At 45.1% G+C, this 15,370-nt stretch overlaps 1 protein-coding gene across 5 annotated transcripts in view; it reads right to left on the bottom strand.

The window, feature by feature from the left end:
- AFG3L2 (AFG3 like matrix AAA peptidase subunit 2) overlaps positions 1–15,370 on the bottom strand; it is a 76,249-nt gene that overhangs the window by 13,851 nt on the left and 47,028 nt on the right. For all 5 annotated transcript variants that reach the window (XM_026455985.2, XM_031934506.1, XM_026455983.1 and 2 more), the window contains 6 exons: positions 14,542–14,660; positions 14,233–14,385; positions 11,453–11,527; positions 7,582–7,706; positions 6,025–6,298; positions 3,465–3,602 (listed from right to left, as the gene is read on the bottom strand). In XM_026455985.2, the coding sequence (XP_026311770.1) occupies positions 3,465–3,602; positions 6,025–6,298; positions 7,582–7,706; positions 11,453–11,527; positions 14,233–14,385; positions 14,542–14,660 (884 nt within the window). The remainder of the gene's footprint in view (positions 1–3,464; positions 3,603–6,024; positions 6,299–7,581; positions 7,707–11,452; positions 11,528–14,232; positions 14,386–14,541; positions 14,661–15,370) is intronic.

Here is a 15,370-nt window from a genome sequence, read left to right on the forward strand (position 1 = left end):
AATAAATCGGCCGGGCACAGTGGCTCACGCCTGTAATCCTGGCACTTTGGGAGGCCGAGGCGGGTGGATCACCTGAGGTCAGGAGTTCAAGACCAGCCTGACCAACATGGAGAAACCCCGTCTCTACTAAAAATACAAAATTAGCCAGGTATGGTGGCGCATGCCTGTGATCCCAGCTACTCAGGAGGCTGAGGTAGGGGAATCACTTGAACCGGGGAGACAGAGGTTGCAGTGGGCTGAGATCGCGCCATTGCACTCCAGCCTGGGTGACAAGAGCGAAACTCTGTCTCAAAAAACAACAACGAAAAAAAAAGAAATGAAATAAATCTTCAGCTTCCATGTGCAGACAACCTTTCTGTGATACACACTGTAAGGTACATTTTTTTAAAGAGTTACAAGTAGCAAAGCAGCGGCAAATGAGGAGTAACTTGGGTAACTGACTTAAGGTGAGCAAATCTTTCTCAGATTCCATAAATTACTGTGTATGTAATAAACACTGATAATATCTGCTATTTTTGTAATACCAACAAATTAACATTACATCTATGCCCACACAAAGACAATACAGTAGCGCTGTAAACCTACATTGACTTGAACAGTTCAGACTTCTCTAGGGTTCACATTTCACGCCAAAGGCAGTTATTAACAGGCTGGGGCTACTAAGGGGTCTCTGCAATCACACACGTACAATGAAGCCAAAGGCCATCCAAGCCCACCAGCTCATGTCCAAAGAGGGGGTGACAGCCTCCGTCTGCCACCTACTCCACCACAGACCATCCTGACAGCACATACCCTCAGACAAACCTGCAGTTTGGAGGAGGAGGAAGAGCCACTCAGTGCCTCACCATCCGTCACCTGCCCCTTCAGGGAGTGTCAGAGACCCTCCACCCGCCCACTCCCACCTCCACCCCCCACCCCCACTTCACCGGCCAGAAGTCCAGGTCTCCTGCCTGGATTTCTGGATGTTGATTCCTACACCGCTCTGAACACATCTCCTAAAATAACTCGTCTCCTTCTCCAGCCTCCCCTCTGAACTCCAGATCTGTGACCTACAGACCCACACCTTCAAACTACATCCCTCCTGTCCTGGCATGAACAGGAACTCAGCTATTCCAGCAAGCCTTAAGCAGGAGTCTGCATCTTCCCCCACAGGCTGGCTGGAGCTGGGGTCCATCTCACACCCCACTGCTGCTACCAAAATAACTGCGGGAAAAGCCCCTGCTTGCTGAGGCTCAGGCCCCGTGGCAGGCACTCCACCCTGCTGTGCCGTGGGTCTCCCCGTGGGACATCACTACGTCCTCACTGATTTCCATCCATGTGATTCTTGGTCTCTCAGTTCCCTGGCCACCTCTTCATTCACCTTTTATTTCACTCTGACAAGAAAAGCACTGACAAGGTTGCCTTTTAAACCACCATCTTCAAGTCGCCTCCTCTCTGAGCACCCCCTCCTATCATCTGGCCCCACACACACACTCAGGTATCTCATGCCAACTCTTTACCACTTCTCAGCTCTCTAACCCACCAGGCCCACCCTTCCCCACCACCACCCACAGCTCCTCTCCTGTCTTCAATTTCCCCCCATCCACATTATATCTCATGGCCCAGAATCATAAATGCCCAACTCCCCCTCATTCCCTATTTTTCTATGACTTACCTGCACAACAACAGCAAAGTGTGAAATAGATTTGAAGGTGAGGCCGGACAAGGTGGCTCACACCTGTAATCCCAGCACTTTAGAAGGCTAAGGCAGGTGCATCACCTGAAGTCAGGAGTTCAACACAAGCCTGGCCAACATAGTGAAACCCCATCTCTACTAAAAATACAAAAATTAGCTGGGCATGGTGGTAAGCACCTGTAATCCCAGCTATTAGGGAGGCTGAGGCAGAATCACTTGAACCCAGGAGGCAGAGGTTATGCCACTGCACTCCAGCCTGGGTGACAGAGCAAGACTCCATCTCAGGAAAAAAAAAAACAAAAACCTCCTACAATTCAACAACCAAAAAAAAAAACCCACTTAAAAAATGGGCAAAGGATCTGAATAGACATCTGTCCAAGGAAGATATAAAATATACAAATGGCCAATAAGCACATACAAGATGTTCAACATGACTCCTCATCATGGAAATGCAAATCAAAACCACGAGATACTATGTCACACCCACTAAGGTGGCTATCATTAAAAATCAGACAATAACCAGTGTTGGTGAGGGCGGGGAACATCAGAGCCCCTCACACACTGCTGGTAGGATGGAAAATGGGCAAGTAGTTTGGAAAACAGTCTGGTGGTTCCTTAAAATGTTAAACATAGAGTTACCATTTGAAAACATTGTTAAGCGAAAGAAATTAGGCATAAAAAACCACATACTGTATAATTTCATTTACACAGAATGTCTGTACTAGGAAACTCTGCTAGGTAGTTTGCTTAGGACTCCCGATTTACATTTTTTTTTTTTTTTTTGAGATGGAGTCTCGCTCCATCACCCAGGCTGGAGTGCAGTGGCGAGACCTCAGCTCACTGCAAGCTCCGCCTCCCGGGTTCACACCATTCTCCTGCCTCAGCCTCTGGAGTAGATGGGACTACAGGTGCCGCCACCACGCCCGGCTAGTTTTGTTCTTGTATTTTTAGTAGAGACAGGGTTTCGCCGTGTTAGCCAGGATGGTCTCGATCTCCTGACCTCATGATCCGCCCGCCTCGGCCTCCCCAAGTGCTGGGATTACAGGCGTGAGCCACCGCGCCCGGCCAGGATTTCTTCTTGATGTAATGGAAATGTTGTAAAACTGATTGTGGTGATGGCTACACAAATCTGTGAATTACTAAAAGCTACTGAATCGCATACTTTACAGAGATCAATTGTTTGATATGTCAATTATATCTCAATAAATGTTGTCACCAAAAAAAAAAAAACCCCAAATAAAGCAAATTTTTTTTTTTTTTTTTTTTGAGACAGCATCTCCCTCTGTCGCCCAGGCTGGAATGCAGTGGTGTGATCTCAGTTCACTGCAACTTCTGCCGCCTGGGTTCAAGAGATACTCCTGCCTCAGCCTCCGAAATAGCTGGGATCATACGCATGTACGACCACGCCTGGCTGATTTTTCTATTTCTGGCAGAGACAGGGTTTCACCATGTTGGCCGCGCTGGTCTCGAACTTCTAACTTCAAGCGTTCCGCCCACTTCAACCTCCCAAAGTGCTGGGATTACAGGCAGGAGTCACCGCGCCGAGCCATCAATTCTTGCAATTGGTCTAATATAGGTAGCAGACTACAGTCCTAGCTGGTGCAAGGGAAGGTGGGGTAGAAGTCATAGGCCTTGCTGAAGGCTTAGGCCTGGAGGAGAGCTCAGGCCATGGACTGGTGAGAGGTCACTCTAGCACTCCGGGGGAAGGGCCATCTCTAGCAAGTCCTCCCAGCTGTGGGGAAGTGGTGGGTGTAAGGAAGCTGCACCATCAGAACAGAATGAGACTCACTCTAGCTGGGCCCACACCAACGAACATCTCCAAAAACTCGGATCCACTAACGGTGATGAAGGGGACATTGGCTTCTCCGGCTGTGGCCTTAGCTAGCAGCGTCTTCCCAGTGCCTGGAGGACCAGTGAGAATGGCACCCTTCAGATATGAAAAAAGAAATTACATTTAATGAGAATTTCAGAAAAGTAAATTGTGTATCTGCAAATAATGCCAAGATATAACTCTGTCTCTAAATCTTATTGATATACATTAAATATTAAACATTTGTGCTATGGTAGAACATTTTTATATTAGTAAGAATAAGATTACCAAAAATAATTTTGTTTCAAAAAATTTGGTAATAACATGAAATTTAAAGTATTTCCTTTTTTTCCTAGTGCTGATTTTTAGACCTTTAATCCAACGGTATGTAAAGGGCGACTTAGGCTAGGAATATACTAATAAACCCGCTAAGGTTTACTTAAATAATTCAAGAAGACACAAACACCACACTTCTGATTCCTGTAATTCTTTCACTCTTTACAAGTAAAATTAGTTTTTGAGCTCAAATAATTAATACACCCAACTTCTGATAATTAATACACCTTCTAATAATTAATACAACTTCTAATAATACACCCAACTTCAAATAATTAATACACCCAACAAATCAGTACATTTTTAGCATGGTTGGACATGCAACTTAAAACCTAACTGTGAAATTATTTCCACTGACCACCCACAAACAGTGTCCTCTCTTATTTATAAATAGACATACTACTACATTACCATAACCAAATACTGTGAGGAGGTAGATAATACGGTCAAATGATATTTCTTCTAGGCTTTGTAATAAAACCTTAAAGTATTTTTAAAATTTTGCTTTTCGTCTTTAAAAGTTTCACAAATGAAGTAGAAATCTAACGACCAATGATGAACTTAACTATAAAGAAAGAATGTGTTTGCTCAAACAATACACTTTTTTTTTTTTTGAGATGGAGTTTCACTCTTGTTGCCCAGGCTGGAGTGTAATGGCAAGATCTTGGCTCACTGCAACCTCCGCCTCCCAGGTTGAAGCGATTCTCCTGCCTCAGTCTCTTAAGCAGCTGGGATTACAGGCACACACCACCATGCTCAGCTAATTGTTTGTATTTTTAGTATAAATGGGGTTTCACCACATTGGCCAGGCTAGTCTCGAACTCCTGACCTCAGGTGATCCACCCACCTCGGCCTCCCAAAGTGCTGGGATTACAGGCGTGAGCCACCACACCTGGCCCTACACAACTAATATAATAGTCAGCTAGGTATGATGCAGATGGATACTAAGTAAGTTATAAATTCATAAAATATGACTTTTTATCCATAGAAGCAACACATAAAAATCAAGGAAATAATGATTATCTTTCAAAGGATTCCTTTAAAGTAAAATTTATTAATGAACTTTAAAAAGAAATATACAGGCCGGGTGCGGTGGCTCAAGACTGTAATTCTAGCGCTTTGGGAGGCCGAGATGGGAGGATCACAAGGTCGGGAGACCGAGACCATCCTGGCTAACACGGTGAAACCCTGTCTCTACTAAAAAATACAAAAAACTAGCCGGGCGAGGTGGCGGGCGCCTGTAGTCCCAGTTATTTGGGAGGCTGAGGCAGGAGAATGGCATAAACCCTGGAGGCAGAGCTTGCAGTGAGCTGAGATCCGGCCACTGCACTCCAGCTTGGGCAACAGAGCGAGACTCCGTCTCAAAAAAAAAAAAGAAGAAAAAAGAAATATACATTTTTATTTTTATTTTATTATTTTTTTTGAGACAGAGTCTCGCTCTGTCGCCCAGGCTGGAGAACACTGGCACGATCTCGGCTCACTGCAAGCTCCACCTCCTGAGTTCAAGCCATTCTTCCGCCTCAGCGTGCCGAGTAACTGGGACTACAGGTGCCCGCCACCACACCCAGCTAATTTTTTGTATTTTTAGTAGAGACAGGGTTTCACTATTCACAGGATGGTCTCGATCTCCTGACCTTGTGATCTGCCCGCCTCGGCCTCCCAAGGTGCTGGGATTACAGGTGTGAGCCACTGCACCTGGCCAGTTTTTATTCATTCACTTTTTATTAATTTACTTAATAGCTGATCCATTTAACAAATATGAAGTTACTGTCCCACGCCTAGCCCTACGGGCACCAAGCCCTATAGGGTACAGCCCACCACCAGCACAGTCCACATTCCTCCCTCGAAGGGACACTGGGTGAAGCAGCGTGTGACACGGTCAGTGAGCTACTGCAGGCCTACAGTTGCTGAGAGACAGGGCATCTCAATCAGACTGGAGGACGAGGGAAAACGAATCAAGAAAAGTCTTCCACCAGGAGGTAACACAGATGTTTTCAGGAACACGTACACTATACAAGACACATTCACACAGAAAACCTGACCCAAAACGATCCTCGAGTTGGGCAGAGGCTACCCTAGTGAGCTGAGAAAGAGGAACGACAGGAAAACAGCTATGTATAGTAAGTAATCAAACTTCATAAAATTGTAACTCCAGAGATCAAGAAACACTTCGAAAAGTTAATCTTCTAAAACTTCATTTTACCTTTGGGATTTTTGCTCCTAAGTCTTGATACTGCTTTGGGTTTTTCAAGAAATTCACAAATTCCATGATCTCTAGCTTGGCCTCCTCACAGCCAGCCACATCTTTGAACTTCACATCAATCTCATCCTTTAAGACCTTGGCGGTGGTTTCTCCGACACTGAAGAGTCCGCCCATCCCTCGGCCTGTCCGGCCGATGCCAGCGGGCCCTCTTCGGATGGTGTAGAGCAGGAAGGCAATGATGAGCACTGTGGGCAGCATGCTCAGCAGAAAAGAGCTGGGGACACACAGCGCAACATGGGTTAGGACTGGCTGCTCACCTCCGGCTTTCACATGTGGTGCAAGGTATCAATATCAACACATATAGCTACATCAAGGTGTACCTTCTGCACTTAATACAAATGAGGGTAACTTGCAAGTGTCTTTCGAAGGCAACAGAATTCCCAACTAAGTTCCACGGCAAACAACTCTTGAAATAAATGGAGCATCTGCCCAGACTTTACGTGGGGTTACTAGCATGGTCTTATTAAAGACAACCCCCAAAGAAGAAGTTTTTTTTTGTTTTTTTTTTGAGACGGAGTCTTGCTGTGTCTCCTGGCCTGGAGTGCAGTGGCCGGATCTCAGCTCACTGCAAGCTCCGCCTCCCGGGTTCCCGCCATTCTCCTGCCTCAGCCTCCGGAGTAGCTGGGACTACAGGCGCCCGCCACCTCCCCCGGCTAGTTTTTTGTATTTTTAGTAGAGACGGGGTTTCACCGTGTTAGCCAGGATGGTCTCGATCTCCTGACCTCATGATCCGCCCGTCTCGGCCTCCCAAAGTGCTGGGATTACAGGCTTGAGCCACCGCACCCGGCCGAAGAAGTTCTGATGAGAGAAGAATCACCTAAAAATCCTGGAAAACTCTGTGAAATATAAACATAAATGACAGTTCAAAGATGGGAATGCCATTCTTTGATACAAAGGGGTTCTTTATGCTAAAATCCTTCCAAAGGTCAATGCATTGAATGTTAATACCCCAAACCACTGCTTAATCAAGGTAAGTATAAATGTGTAGAAAATGAATGAATCAAAAAAATAAAAATAAAAATAAAAAGCCAGGCGTGGTGGCTCACGCCTGTAATCCCAGCACTTTGGGAGGCTGAGGCGGGTGGATCACCTGAAGTCAGGAGTTTGAGACCAGCCTGGCCAACAAGGTGAATCCCTGTCTCTACTAGAAATACAAAAATTAGCTGGGCATGGTGGCAGGGGTCTATAAGCCCAGCTACTCAGGAGCTTGAGGCAGGAGAACTGCTTGAACTGGAGTGGGGGCAAAGGTTGCAGTGAGTCAAGATCCCACCACTATACTCCAGCCTGGGCGACAGAGCGAAACTCCATCTCAAAAACACAAGAAAATGAATGAGTCATGTGCAAAAACGAGTGAGTTACTAATAGTTTTTTTAAAATCTGGCCACATTGAGAAAGGTCTGTTTGAGAATAGAATGTGTAGCCCTGCACGCAGGGACAAAACACAGTGAACCATAGCAGCACAGAAAACAGTCTCCAAAATATTATCTTTGAGATTACCCATCACTTTCAGCAATGTAGACAACAGGCACCCGGTTTTCTCCTTCTATGCCCAGTTCCTGCTGTAAAGTTTCCAGATTCCGTTCAAAGGTATCCACACTGCCAATGTTAAACCAAACGTATTGCTATAAAAACAGAAAAACAAATACCCTAAGAATGAAGTGAAACTAAAAGGTTCAATTCACTAAAGGCTTCAACTTTTTAAGAATTTTTGAGATATACTGAAAATTTATAAAGAAAAAACACTAATAAAAATTTGGCTTTAATAATGTGGTGACTAAACCACACTCTAATCACTGAGAACACTTGGCAATTCTTGGCAAATAAGCATTTCTTTAGCAGCAATATCTCAGTGGCTCTAAAATTATAAACTCAAAAACCAGACTGAAAAACCTATTTGAAAACATAATCCTTTTTAAGATAAATATGCATTATTTTCCCCTTCCTCCATTCCCTAGGTATTTTATTTTAGCTCCCTATCCCCAAATTTAAAACTACTGTGAAAGAGTGATAAGAACTAAAGTTTACTGGGTGTGTACCAAGTGCTACGCATTGTTCTGGGCTCTTTCGATGCATTAGTTCATTCAATCCTGAGGACCATCCAAAGAAGCAGGTGCCATCACCGAGGATGATGTTCAAAATCCGAACACCGCACCCCCACTGTGCACCTGGAACAGATGTGCCTGCTGTGCCCGGCGCTCCCTCTTTATTCCCTGGAGCAGCAGAGACCCAGAGGGCCCAGCACAGCGATGCCTGAGGGGCCAGGTCAAGGCTATTCTACCAACCAGCACGTAATTATTTCCTATTGTACTGAGTGAACATGAGCCCTGACTCCTGCTCCCATTCTTCAGATGAGAAAACTCTCACGATCACACACAAAATAAGCGGCTGGGATCTGAACCCAGACAGTCTGGCTCCTGAACCAGTGTCCTAACCACAGTGTCACATCGCCTCTGCACAACCATGATGACACTGATGTTAAAGCTCACATTTATGGAGTTCACTAGCTAAAAGACCCCATTTCAAGCACTGCGCATGTATTAACTCCATTTTATAGTACAAAAAACTGTTTCTCCTTTAATCTGCAATCATCTTTTTTAAAAAAAGTATTTTTAAAATCAAAACAGTAAGTCTAAGATATAAAACTCATTAGAGACGCTGGGCACAGTGGCCAGTAATCCCAGCACTTTGGGAGGCCCAGGCGGCAGATCACCTGAGGTGAGGAGTTTGAGACCAGCCTGGCCACCATGGTCTCGGGCTGTCGCTACTAAAAACACAAAAATTAGCTAGGCATGGTGGCATCTGCCTATAGGCCCAGCTACTTGGGAGGCTTGAACCCGGGAGGCACAGGTTGCAGTGAGCCAAGACTGTGCCACTACATTCCAGCTTGGGCGACAGAGTGAGACTCCATTTCAAAACAAAAAACAAGGCCGGGCGTGGTGACTCACGCCTGTAATCCCAACACTTTGGGAGACCAAGGCGGGTGAATCACGATGTCAGGAGTTCAAGACCAGGCTGGCCAAGATGGTGAAACCCTGTCTCTACTAAAAATACAAAAAATTAGCCAAGCACGGTGGCAGGCACCTGTAATCCCAGCTACTCGGGAGGCTGAGGCAGAGAACTGCTTGAACCCAGGAGGCCGAGGTTGCGGTGAGCCAAGATGGCGCCACTGCACTCCAGCCTGGGTGACAAAGTGAGACTCCGTCTCAAAAAACGAACAAAAAAGCAAAGCCCTCGTAAGAGAGCAACATGTCATCACATGTCCTTCCCACCAGTGTCACTGAGTGAGGAACGTCCTTCCCACCAGTGTCACTGAGTGAGGAACGTCCTTCCCACCAGTGTCACTGAGTGAGGAACATCACTGTGGTATTTCTCTCCAAGAATCTAAAAATAAAGGATGAAGAGTAAGTTTTATATTATGTAACAACATAGCATTATTTGGTAAATTATTCACTGACAAAGATACAAAATTCACATGGTTACAAAGCCCCAAAACCTGCTCAGAATAGATTAACCACAAAGGATGGAACGTTCCCTAACTCAGCCCCTGCTATCAACTGGGCAACAGGCCAAATGCCTGGCTCCCATCACAGTAGTGTGAACCCAGGACCAGCACGGTACCACCCAGGAGCATGTTGGAAATGCAGAGTCTCAGAACACACTCTAGATAACAACCTCTGCGGGGGTGGGGTCCCAGGACTCAAGTTTTAATAGCTTTCCAGATAATTCTTATGCACACTAAAATTTGAAAACCACCGACTGACCCTATCTCATTTAAGCATTAAGCCCTTCTCTACTGTCATACAGAAGGTAAGCCATCTACCAGTCAAGAGTAGAACTGATGTGAGGCTAAAGCCTGTGTGTGTGCAGCACTGCTGCTCCATTCACAGCAGGACACTGAAAATCTGTTTCTGAAAGCTCAAAACAAGAAGTCTTTAGAAAGCAGGTAATATACGTTCTCTATAAAAACTCGGGATATGCACGTAAAGAAAGCAAAGACATCCATAACCCCAACATTCAGACACAAACAGCATCAGCATTTCAGGCCTGTCCCTCAAGACTGTAAATACCACCTTTATAATCTTGAAATACAATTTTGAAAAGAAATCAACATAAACCTTAACTGTAATATAAAAGAGAAACACAAAGAAAGCACTTTATATACAACGGTATGAATTTCAACACATAAATGCTCGTGCATGCCAACACTGGAAAACAAGTTTCCGCCAATGTCAAAATTGCCCCTAGGGACAGCCCTGCCCCCAAGGACAACTGCTCACACGGAAACAGACACGGAACAAGGATTCCCTGTTAACCCAGTGCCTGGCATGGGCCTCTGGATTATTTCTCATTTTTTGCTACGTACAATGTGTGAGAGGACGTCCTCGCAGAGACATCTCACACACATCCCTACATTCTCCCTAGGCTTCCTTCCTAGACGCAGACGGATGGGTGTGTGCGTGCTTCCCACAGTGCTAGAACACACATTGCCCACTGGCCTCATAACAAAGTACCAACTTAAATCCTAGCACTAAAGTCTGAAGATAAAGCATGGTTATTAATAGGTATTGCATAATTAGGTAGAGAGAATGGGGGGAAATCAAGACAATTAAAATACCTTTCCCAAACACAGGGCAACACCAGAGCCCTATGACTTTACAGATACTCTGCTATTTGCTGACATGCTATTAAACAGAGAGATACGGTCACCATCACTTCTAGTTGTCCTTAACTGCTGCCCTGTCCAGGCGGGATGGCTAGAAAATGGTGAAACACAATTATCCTAAGAGCTTGGCAAGTCCTGGGAGCCTCAGCTTCACCTCTCTCCGCTCCCTCCAGAATTCCCTCAATGCATTCAGCTTGCTCTGGGGTCTCTGGAAGTATACTCCAGACTAGTTGGAGAGGAAATACAAACTATTTTTAAAATAGGAAATCAAATGGAAATTAAAACAATATCACAAAATGGTTACGAGATGGTGGAGATGCTTTTAAACTAATTTGATAAAAGCTGTCTCAAAACACAGGCAATTGAGATTTTAAATTTTTTTCCTAATCAAATAACTACTTCTCAGTCTTGAAAAGTCATAGACTATTCTGGAATACTGAAAACTGGGATTTCACTCACTGTCTCCTAAATGTAGTCAAAATGATCATCAGAAACAAAACAAAACACTGACCCAATCCCTGTATCACTAATGCATACACAACATTCCCATTTCCACTGATGTTAGTGAGATCACCCCGCCACACTGCCCAGTTGTGACAGATCTGGTGCGTATAACTCCTATAGCGTGAGGCAGGTTTTCCTTTCAGCTTTAAATCTGAAAAGCTAATTTACAACTAATTCACATCAATTAATAAAATGATTTACCCCATCAACAGGAGTTTTTCCTGGTGTAAAGGTCACTCGAACAAAACGCTTGTTGACGACTTCCAGTCTGTCTACCTAGAATTTTAAAAATAAATTCACACATAAATTCACAGAAAATACTTGAGATACTCTTAAGCTCGTTTAAAATGCATATGATGTTTCAGCCATACAAGGAAAGAATAAAGAATCAGATAAGGATGCCCCCACATTCCCACCTCTAATTCTGCGGAAGCTCCCAGGCACGGCCCCTCCCAAAGGGGACCATGCTCTCACTTACGGGCTGCACTGCCCAAACCACATCCTTCTACTTGCACTATACATGAAGGTAATCCTACACGATATGCATATTCCCTTTTGCCTGTTTTTAAACTTTAAAAATGGTCTTGTTTTATATATAAGTATCCTTCTACAACTTTCTTTTTCCCTTCAACATTGCATTTGTGAGGTTTATGCAAGCTGACACTTCCGTACTGCGGGGTATGCCATGCTATGACCACACCCAAGCTACTGATCCATCCTCCTGTTAATAGACAGCTAGGCTGTTACACATTTCTCACAAGCAATGCTGTCATGAACATTCCCATATCTATCTTTGTGGGCACATCTTAAAAAATTTCTCCAGGAAACATACCTGTAGATAGATACACTAATGCTGGATTGCAGGGTATACGTACCTTCAACTTTACCAGATATTGCCAAATTGCTCTCCAAAATGGCTCCTGAATTTACATTGCCATGAGCAAAATATTACTATTGCTCTACAGGACATAGACTATTGCACTATAGGACATACCAACATTTGGTAGTATAAGACTTTTTAATTTTTGTCACTCTATAAATATAAAATAGTTTGTTTTTTAAATTGAATCACCTAATTACATAGGATCTTTTTACATTTTTTTTTTAGACAGGCTCTCACTCAGGCTGGAGTGTAGTAGCGCAATCAGCTCACTGCAGCCTCAACCTCTCTGGGAACAACAGATCCTCCCACCTCAGCTTCCTGAGTAGCTGGGACCAAGAGTGCAAGCCACCACAAGTGGCCAATTTTTTTATATTTCTTTGTAGAGATGGGGTCTCCCTACATTCCCCAGGCTGGTCTCAAACTCCTAGATTCAAGTGATCCTCCCACCTCAGCTTCCAAAGTGCAGGGATTACAGGTAGGAGCCACCATGGCCAGCCTACATAGGATTCTTAATAACACTGTTACACACCACACCCCAAGGACTGTAGCTGATTCAGGAGCAGGCGCACTCTGGGATGTGCGTATTTCCCACTGCTTGCTTTGTCAGCAAGTCTGGAAGGCAAGAATGACAAAAAGCAAGGGAGCCCCAGAGCAACCCCAGAGGGGCTGGAATCGGGGAGTGACTGTTTTCAAAGGCAGTCTCTGTCAGAGAGGAATGACTGGCACGGCTCCATCCCACAGACCCCTGATGGGAAGACAGCAGACTAATGCCAGAGCCAGAGGGTCAGGAGGAGCTGGAACTATGTAGAAGCCGCCTCGAGGCCCTGCCGTCCCAATCCGAAGGACGGCTGCAGCCCAGTGCACACGCGATGACCACTGCTTCTGAGCAGCTTCTGAGTGGGAGTCCCCACTACATCTGAGAATGACACGTAAAAGATCCTCACTTTCATGAGATAAACACGTTTCAAAAATCCGACTAGATAAGAGGACTCTGGGAAGATGGTGGCATAGGAAGCACCAGGAACCCATCTCCCTACACACAGGACAACGGTACAGGCAGGATGTGTCCAATGTAAGCATTTAGGAACTCTGGAGCCCATTGAAGGTTTGCAACTTCCAGGGGAAACATAAACTGAAGTTAATCTCAGTCCACTTCAGCTCTGAGCACAGCGGCAGCTGCCCATCTGAGTAGATCACCATTTCTTACATCCCTGCCTTCCTGTACAACCTTTAGAAAGCATTTAAATTCTTCACACTACCTCAGTAAGTATTAATGTCATCTTACTTTATCCATTTCATGGACGAAAACCCGAGTATTAAGAGGTTAAGGGGTTTCCCCAAGGCTACACAGCAGGCCTGATCCTGGTGTCCATCACTATACTGCACCAATTCTAAGACACACGTTTTTCATATTTTAACATCAGAAATGCAGATCCATTTTATAATTGATGGCATGTCATAATTTCATCAGCCTCTTATTAGATTTGTCTTAGCAACTTATAAAATACCACGTGTCTTACAATCAATAGCATCTTAAATACGCTGAAATATGGTCTTACTTATTTCCCATTGGTTGTGGTGAATATGGTCACACGTGAGCAAGCCCAGCAAGCAGTAACAAAGGCTGCTCCGCAGACAGAGAAATGGCAGGGACCACACGCCCACCTGGCTCTCCCTTAGAGCTCCATCTGCTCTGACTCGACACACTCTGATTAGCTGCCAAGCCTGCAGGTGACTAAACATAGTAAAGACCCACAAAGAGCCCAAAGACGCTGGCACACGACAGCACAGAGCAGAGGCAGCTGAGGGCACGAGAGAAAAGCACACAAGCAGAGGACTGCCAAGACCACGGTCAGAAGCAGTGGTGCCAAAACCCAGTTCTGGGAGATAGTGAAGTAAAAGAATTTGGGGGTAAATGTGAGGACACCAGGTCAAAACACGGCTTTCTCTGATTGCAGTACTTCTCAGCATCAGAAAAATCTGAGTGAAAATAACTTTACAATGGATGAGCCAGGTTAACCTGCTATCACTTCTTTCGTCTAACCTGATTCATCTCACCTTTGAACCACAACAGCCACCAATCCCATAAAATACTTACTACTCCTTTTGAAAGATAGTTATTGACAAAGTCCTTCCAAGTGATTTCTCTCCCGGATCTCTTGAGCAGGAAGTAAAACATGACTCCACCCCAGAACAGAGAAGTCCAGAGGAAGAACATCCTGAAATCCTTGTCATCCCATGGAAAGTCACCCTGGGCAGAGAGCGAGACAGCTTCTGTGAAGAACTACATTCCACAACACGATCTCTGCTCTGTGAGACACACATCCCTCCAACACTACTAATGCCTCCCAACCTTCTCTGGGCCACCATCGTAACCTCAAAGTTCACACAATGTATAGCATCAAACCTTCTGGAACCTGGACCACCAGTGAGAATCATCTTTCTTGCCACCTCGTTTTCCACCACCACCACCTCCTCCTCCTCCTCCAGAAGAGCGTGTGGTAGCAGCTGGCTTTGACTCTGCTCCTAAACAAAGAGCACACACAGAAGCATGGCAAGGTTTTAGCACTCTCAGCAATGTCTTCACGTATACTGTTTAATAAAATACTTATTGCAGAATACACTGTGGCAACTGATCAGTTACTAAGTGAAGCACTATCAGAAAGAATACAAATACAAAGCTTACCAATCAGGGAGGCTCCCAAGGGCTATACTTGCATCATCTCACGAAACATGCACAATAAGCCAATAACCCAAGGAATTATAGGACTGTTATACCGTTCACAGAGGGAGAAAGAATAGCTTACGTAACTTGTTGGATAACGGGTGGCAGTGTTAGGGGACAGTGAATAAGTCACAGAGTTGAGATGCAAATTCCTCAGTCCTCACTCAAAGTTTAAAAGTGTGTTTTGGCCAGGCATTGCGGCTGACGCCTGTAATAACAGAATTTTGGGGGGCCAAAGCAGGAGAATCCCTTGAGCCCAGGAGTTCAAGACCCGACTGGGCAACATAGCAAGACCCTGCCTCTGGCCAGATGTGGTGGCTCATGCCTGTAATCCCAGCAATTTGGGAGGCCGAAGCGGGTGGATCACCTGAGGTCGGGAGTTTGAGACCAGCCTGATCAACATGGAGAAACCCTGTCTCTACTAAAAATACAAAATTGGCTGGGCGTGGTGGCACATGCCTGTAACCCCAGCTACTAGGGATGCTGAGGCAGGAGAATCACTTGAACCTGG

The sequence above is a fragment of the Piliocolobus tephrosceles genome, chromosome 18 (genome assembly GCF_002776525.5).
Source record: "Piliocolobus tephrosceles isolate RC106 chromosome 18, ASM277652v3, whole genome shotgun sequence".
In the NCBI taxonomy this organism is placed as follows: Eukaryota; Metazoa; Chordata; class Mammalia; order Primates; family Cercopithecidae; genus Piliocolobus; species Piliocolobus tephrosceles.